This window comes from Cherax quadricarinatus, chromosome 18, assembly GCF_038502225.1.
Source record: "Cherax quadricarinatus isolate ZL_2023a chromosome 18, ASM3850222v1, whole genome shotgun sequence".
Taxonomy (NCBI): domain Eukaryota; kingdom Metazoa; phylum Arthropoda; class Malacostraca; order Decapoda; family Parastacidae; genus Cherax; species Cherax quadricarinatus.
Genome location: NC_091309.1, coordinates 10,905,337 through 10,912,836, shown reverse-complemented (window position 1 = coordinate 10,912,836; position 7,500 = coordinate 10,905,337). Strand labels below are relative to the sequence as shown.

The 7,500-nt window shown below is 53.2% G+C and overlaps 1 protein-coding gene across 3 annotated transcripts in view; it reads right to left on the bottom strand.

The window, feature by feature from the left end:
* Positions 1-7,500, bottom strand: part of fus (epithelial splicing regulatory protein fusilli) — a 302,666-nt gene that overhangs the window by 109,612 nt on the left and 185,554 nt on the right. For all 3 annotated transcript variants that reach the window (XM_053777572.2, XM_053777566.2, XM_053777567.2), the window contains exon 5: positions 5,787-5,841. In XM_053777572.2, coding sequence (XP_053633547.1) covers positions 5,787-5,841 — 55 coding nt within the window. The remainder of the gene's footprint in view (positions 1-5,786; positions 5,842-7,500) is intronic.

Below are 7,500 nucleotides of genomic sequence, written 5' to 3'. Positions count from 1 at the left end.
ATGTGTTATGATGTGCTGGGTGCAACCTTCCCTCAGCTGGTAAGTGTTGTCAGGTGTCAAGGCAGAGTGACAACTTTCACCCTGCCCTCTCAACCCACAGCAAGACCACTCCCACCCACCCCACGGCAAGACCACTCCCACCCACCCCACGGCAAGACCACTCCCACCCAACCCACGGCAAGACCACTCCCACCCAACCCACGGCAAGACCACTCCCACCCACCCCACGGAGACGGGACCACTCCCACCCAACCCACGGCAAGACCACTCCCACCCACCCCACGGCAAGACCACTCCCACCCACCCCACGGGACCACTCCCACCCAACCCACGGCAAGACCACTCCCATCCACCCCACGGCAAGACCACTCCCTCCCACGGCCCACTCCCACCCAACCCACGGCCAGACCACTCCCACCCAACCCACGGCAAGACCACTCCCAACCACCCCCCGGCAAGACCACTCCCACCCACCCCCACGGCAAGACCACTCCCACCCACCCCACGGCAAGACCACTCCACCCAACCCACGGCAAGACCACTCCCACCCAACCCACCACTCCCATCCACCCCACGGCAAGACCACTCCCACCCAACCCACGGCAAGACCACTCCCACCCACCCCACGGCAAGACCACTCCCACCCAACCCACGGCAAGACCACTCCCATCCACCCCACGGCAAGACCACTCCCATCCAACCCACGGCAAGACCACTCCCATCCATCCCACGGCAAGACCACTCCCATCCACCCCACGGCAAGACCACTCCCATCCATCCCACGGCAAGACCACTCCCACCCACCCCATGGCAAGACCACTCCCACCCACCCCACGGCAAGACCACTCCCACCCCATCCCGCGGCAAGACCACTCCCGCCCATCCCATGGCAAGACCACTCCCATCCACCCCACAGCAAGACTACCACACACACTTCCCCCACCCATCTACCCGCCACACCCACTCAACCAACCCGCCACACACACCCACCTGTCTTGATTACATAACCAATTCAACAGGGGAAGAGGAACGAGAGAGGGGGCAGGAGCAGGCCAGCGTAACCACCGCTGTACTGTGGTGGTTACAATAGAAGGGAGCAACCCTCACTGGGTGATATTAGTGCCACAGTCTGCCACATCAAGTTTTTCTTCTCTCCACAAAGAGTCGTTGTGGTAAGCAAGTTAATTCCCTAATAATCTCTCAAAACATGACTATAACTAATGGCAGACTATTGTAATTACTACTGGCAAATTATCGCAATTATAACTACTGGCAAACTATCGTAATTAGGGAATAACTAACAACCTGAAATCCCCTCCCTCTGGAGGGAGGGGGCAGGATTCGTATAGGAGGGGAAGGTATAGCGGGAGAGGAGGATGCATGTGGAGGGGAATGAGGTGTACAGTGTACATATGTACTTCAACGCGTCTCAGGCAGTGATCCTGGCTTGGGTTGGGGAGCGCGTTACTCAGCATAGCCATAACTTCGAGGGCATTTCGGGGGTCAACGCCCCCCCCCTTAGCGGCGCGGTCCATGACCAGGCCTCGTGTACAACACAAGGATAACTACACTGAAACCACCATCACACCCTCCTTAACAACCACCCCTCACCCCCACCCTCCTTAACAACCACCCCTCGCCCCCACCCTCCTTAACAACCACCCCTCACCCCCACCCACCTTAACAACCACCCCTCACCCCCACCCTCCTTAACAACCACCCCTCACCCCCACCCACCTTAACAACCACCCCTCGCCCCCACCCTCCTTAACAACCACCCCTCACCCCCACCCACCTTAACAACCACCCCTCACCCCCACCCACCTTAACAACCACCCCTCCGCCCCCACCCTCCTTAACAAGCCACCCCTCACCCCCACCCTCCTTAACAACCACTCCTCACCCCCACCCACCTTAACAACCACCCCTCGCCCCACCCTCCTTAACAACCACCCCTCCGCCCCCCACCCTCCTAACAACCACCCCTCACCCCCACCCACCTTAACAACCACCCCTCGCCCCCACCCTCCTTAACAACCACTCCTCACCCCCACCCTCCTTAACAACCACCCTCCTCCCCCACCCCCACCCACCTTAACATCCCCTCGCCCCCCACCCTCCTTAACAACCACCCCTCACCCCACCCACCTTAACAAGCCACCCTCCTCACCCCCACCCACCTTAACAACCACCCCTCGCCCCACCCTCCTTAACAACCACCCCTCGCCCCCACCCTCCTAACAACCACCCCTCACCCCCACCCACCTTAACAACCACCCCTCGCCCCCACCCTCCTTAATGCAACCACCCCTCGCCCCCACCCTCCTAACAACCACCCCTCCCCCACCCCACCCACCTTAACAACCACCCCTCGCCCCCCACCCTCCTAACAACCACCGCTCACCCCCACCCACCTTAACAACCACCCCTCTCCCCCACCCTCCTTAACAACCACCCCTCGCCCCCACCCTCCTAACAACCACCCCTCACCCCCACCCACCATAACAACCACCCCTCCCCCGCCCCCACCCTCCTAACAACCACCGCTCACCCCCACCCTCCTTAACAACCACCCCTCACCCCCACCCTCCTTAACAACCACCCCTCACCCCCCACCCTCCTTAACAACCACCGCTCACCCCCACCCTCCTATCACCGTTGCCCCCCAACCTCATACCACCCTCACCCCCACCCTCCTATCACCCTTGCCCCCAACCTCATACCACCCCACACCCCCACCCTCCTATCACCCTTGCCCCAACCTCATACCACCCCTCACCCCCACCCCTCCTATCACCCCATGCCACCAACCTCATACCACCCCTCACCCCCACCCTCCTATCACCCTTGCCCCCAACCTCATAACCACCTCACACCCCCCACCCTCCTATCACCCTTGCCCTACCTTTAACCTCATACCACCTCACCCCCACCCTCCTATCACCCTTGCCACCAACCTCATACCACCCCTCACCCCCACCCTCCTATCACCCATGCCACCAACCCTCATACCACCCCTCACCCCCCACCCTCCTATCACCCTTGCCACCAACCTCATACCACCCCTCACCCCCACCCTCCTATCACCCTTGCCACCAACCTCATACCACCCCTCACCCCCACCCTCCTATCACCCTTGCCACCAACCTCCATTACCACCCCTCACCCCCACCCTCCTATCACCCTTGCCACCAACCTCATACCACCCCTCACCCCCACCCTCCTATCACCCCTTGCCACCAACCTCATACCACCCCTCACCCCCACCCTCCTATCACCCTTGCCACCAACCTCATACCACCCCTCACCCCCACCCTCCTATCACCCTTGCCACCAACCTCATACCACCCCTCACCCCCACTCTCTTATAATACAACCTTGCTTCGCGCCTCCCCATACGGCAAATGAATATTAGACCGTAATATACGTCATAAGACCTGGATTGAAAGGTATGATGAATGAAGATAATTGATGAAGGTGATTGATGCTGTTGTTGCTGACGATGAAGGTGACTGATGTTGCTGACGATGAAGGTGACTGATGTTGCTGACGATGAAAGCAAAATAAAAAAAATCTGTTCCCTCCTCTCTCTCTCTCTCTCTCTCTCTCTCTATCTCTCTCTCTCTCTCTATCTCTATCTCTCTCTCTCTCTCTCTCTCTCTCTCTCTCTCTCTCTCTCTCTCTATCTCTCTCTCTCTCTCTCTCTCTCTCTCTCTCTCTATCTCTCTCTCTCTCTCTATCTCTATCTCTCTCTCTCTCTCTCTCTCTCTCTCTCTCTCTCTATCTCTCTCTCTCTCTCTCTCTCTCTCTCTCTCTCTCTCTCTCTCTCTATCTCTCTCTCTCTCGTAAACCAAAATATAGTAACGAGATCCTATGGTCGGTCCTCAACTTCCCCTCATCCTCCTCTCCTCCCTCAACTTCCCCTCATCCTCCTCTCCTCCCTCAACTTCCCCTCATCCTCCTCTCCTCCCTCAACTTCCCCTCATCCTCCTCTCCTCCCTCACCATCCCCTCATCCTTCTCTTCCCTCAACTACCCCTCATCCTCTCCCTTCAACTTAAGAAAGAGAACATGTTAGAAACCTCAAAGACTGAAGAAAGTGGAGTCTCAGGAACCTTAAAGACTGAAGAAAGTGGAGTCTCAGGAACCTTAAAGACTGAAGAAAGTGGAGTCTCAGGAACCTCAAAGACTGAAGAAAGTGGAGTCTCAGGAACCTTAAAGACTGAAGAAAGTGGAGTCTCAGGAACCTCAAAGACTGAAGAAAGTGGAGTCTCAGGAACCTCAAAGACTGAAGAAAGTGGAGTCTCAGAAACCTCAAAGACTGAAGAAAGTGGAGTCTCAGGAACCTCAAAGACTGAAGAAAGTGGAGTCTCAGGAACCTTAAAAACTGAAGAAAGTGGAGTCTCAGGAACCTTAAAGACTGAAGAAAGTGGAGTCTCAGGAACCTCAAAGACTGAAGAAAGTGGAGTCTCAGGAACCTCAAAGACTGAAGAAAGTGAAGTCTCAGGAACCTCAAAGACTGAAGAAAGTGGAGTCTCAGGAACCTCAAAGACTGAAGAAAGTGGAGTCTCAGGAACCTCAAAGACTGAAGAAAGTGGAGTCTCAGGAACCTCAAAGACTGAAGAAAGTGGAGTCTCAGGAACCTCAAAGACTGAAGAAAGTGGAGTCTCAGAAACCTCAAAGACTGAAGAAAGTGGAGTCTCAGGAACCTCAAAGACTGAAGAAAGTGGAGTCTCAGGAACCTTAAAAACTGAAGAAAGTGGAGTCTCAGGAACCTCAAAGACTGAAGAAAGTGGAGTCTCAGGAACCTCAAAGTCTGAAGAAAGTGAAGTCTCAGGAACCTCAAAGACTGAAGAAAGTGGAGTCTCAGGAACCTCAAAGACTGAAGAAAGTGGAGTCTCAGGAACCTCAAAGACTGAAGAAAGTGGAGTCTTAGGAACCTTAAAGACTGAAGAAAGTGGAGTCTTAGGAACCTTAAAGACTGAAGAAAGTGGAGTCTTAGGAACCTTAAAGACTGAAGAAAGTGGAGTCTTAGGAACCTCAAAGACTGAAGAAAGTGGAGTCTTAGGAACCTTAAAGACTGAAGAAAGTGGAGTCTTAGGAACCTTAAAGACTGAAGAAAGTGGAGTCTCAGGAACCTCAAAGACTGAAGAAAGTGGAGCCTCAGGAACCTCAAAGACTGAAGAAAGTGGAGTCTCAGGAACCTCAAAGACTGAAGAAAGTGGAGTCTCAGGAACCTCAAAGACTGAAGAAAGTGGAGTCTCAGGAACCTCAAAGACTGAAGAAAGTGGAGTCTTAGGAACCTTAAAGACTGAAGAAAGTGAAGTCTCAGGAACCTCAAAGACTGAAGAAAGTGGAGTCTCAGGAACCTCAAAGACTGAAGAAAGTGAAGTCTCAGAAACCTCAAAGACTGAAGAAAGTGAAGTCTCAGAAACCTCAAAGACTGAAGAAAGTGGAGTCTCAGGAACCTCAAAGACTGAAGAAAGTGGAGTCTCAGGAACCTCAAAGACTGAAGAAAGTGGAGTCTCAGGAACCTCAAAGACTGAAGAAAGTGGAGTCTCAGGAACCTCAAAGACTGAAGAAAGTGGAGTCTCAGGAACCTCAAAGACTGAAGAAAGTGGAGTCTCAGGAACCTCAAAGACTGAAGAAAGTGGAGTCTCAGGAACCTCAAAGACTGAAGAAAGTGAAGTCTCAGAAACCTCAAAGACTGAAGAAAGTGGAGTCTTAGGAACCTCAAAGACTGAAGAAAGTGGAGTCTCAGAAACCTCAAAGACTGAACCTACTCACCAGATGCCAGGTTCAAGACGAATTAGGATGGACTCCGGCAGCACGAATCTGTGACCTGAAAGACAAGAAGGAAACACATTACCTATCTTTGACCTCACCAGACACGTGGTCATGAGTAAGACACGTGGTCATGAGTAAGACACGTGGTCATGAGTAAGACACGTGGTCATGAGTAAGACACGTGGTTATGAGTAAGACACGTGGTCATGAGTAAGACACGTGGTCATGAGTAAGACACGTGGTTATGAATAAGACACGTGGTTATAAGCCAAGTGAGGTTTCAAGTAAGACTAACGTAAAGAAGAGATACAATGTGCGTGTTACGTCAGGGGCCATGTCTATAGGCCTGTTTTGGCCCCTTTATTTAACAAGATGTCGAATCAAGATCTGGTTTAGCTGTTCAGAGACAAATGTCATTTTAATTTGGGGAAGACGTTTCTGTCGCCAGGGGCTCTATCAACCGATAAAAGTCGCTGGAGAGCGAAATGTCGTCTCAATAAACAGCATTGTGCGAATTATTTACATACTGCCGGTATACCCTACCGTTGTATTACGGACTAAGACACGTGACAACAGTTCACTGCCTTTACTGTCAACACATTTCGCCCGCTAGGAGGGTTTCTCCATTCGAATACAGAGGTTTCACTCATCTACTGGTCGGAATACCTTAAAAAAGAGATCATGAGGGTCTTCAGCTGCACGGAACCCCCTACAGGTGCATGGAACCCCCTACAGGTGCATGGAACCCCCTACAGGTGCATGGAACCCCCTACAGGTGCATGGAACCCCCTACAGGTGCATGGAACCCCCTACAGGTGCATGAACCCCCTACAGGTGCATGAAACCCCCTACAGGTGCATGAAACCCCCTACAGGTGCATGGAACCCCCTACATGAGCATGGAACCTCCTACAGGTGCATGGAACCCCCTACAGGTGCATGGAACCCCCTACAGGAGCATGGAACCCTATACAGGAGCATGGAACGCTATACAGGAGCATGGAACCCCCTACAGGAGCATGAAACCCCCTACAGAAGCATGGAACGCTCTACAGGTGACAGTGAACCCCTACAGGAGCATGGAACCCCTAATGAAGCGTGGAAGCCCCTACAGGAGCATGGAACCCCCTACAGGAGAATAGAACTCTCTACAGGTGCATGGAACCCCCTACAGGAGCATAGAATGCTCTACAGGTGACAGTGAACGTCCTATAAGTGACAGATGACAGGGAACGCTCTAAGGCACATGGAACGCCCTACAGGTGAATGAAAGGCTCTACAGGTGACAGGAACGTCCCACAAGTGACAGGGAACGCTGTACAGGCGACAGGGACGTCCTATAAGTGACAGGGAACGTCCTGCCGGTGACAGGGAACGCCCTACAAATAACAAGGAACGCCCTACAAGTGACAAGGAACGCCCTATTGGTGGCAGAGAACGTTCTGCAGGTGCAGGGAAGGTCCTGTCGGTGACAGGGAACGTCCTACAAGTGACAGGGAACGCCCTACAAGTGACAGGGAACGCCCTACAAGTGACAGGGAACGTCCTACAAGTGACAGGGAACGCCCTACAAGTGACAGGGAACGCCCTACAAGTGACAGGGAACGCCTTACATTATCATTCATATTCACTCATTCATTTGTGTGTGTGTGTGTGTGTGTGTGTGTGTGTGTGTGTGTGTGTGTGTGTGTGTGTGTGACCTGAATCAGATGCAA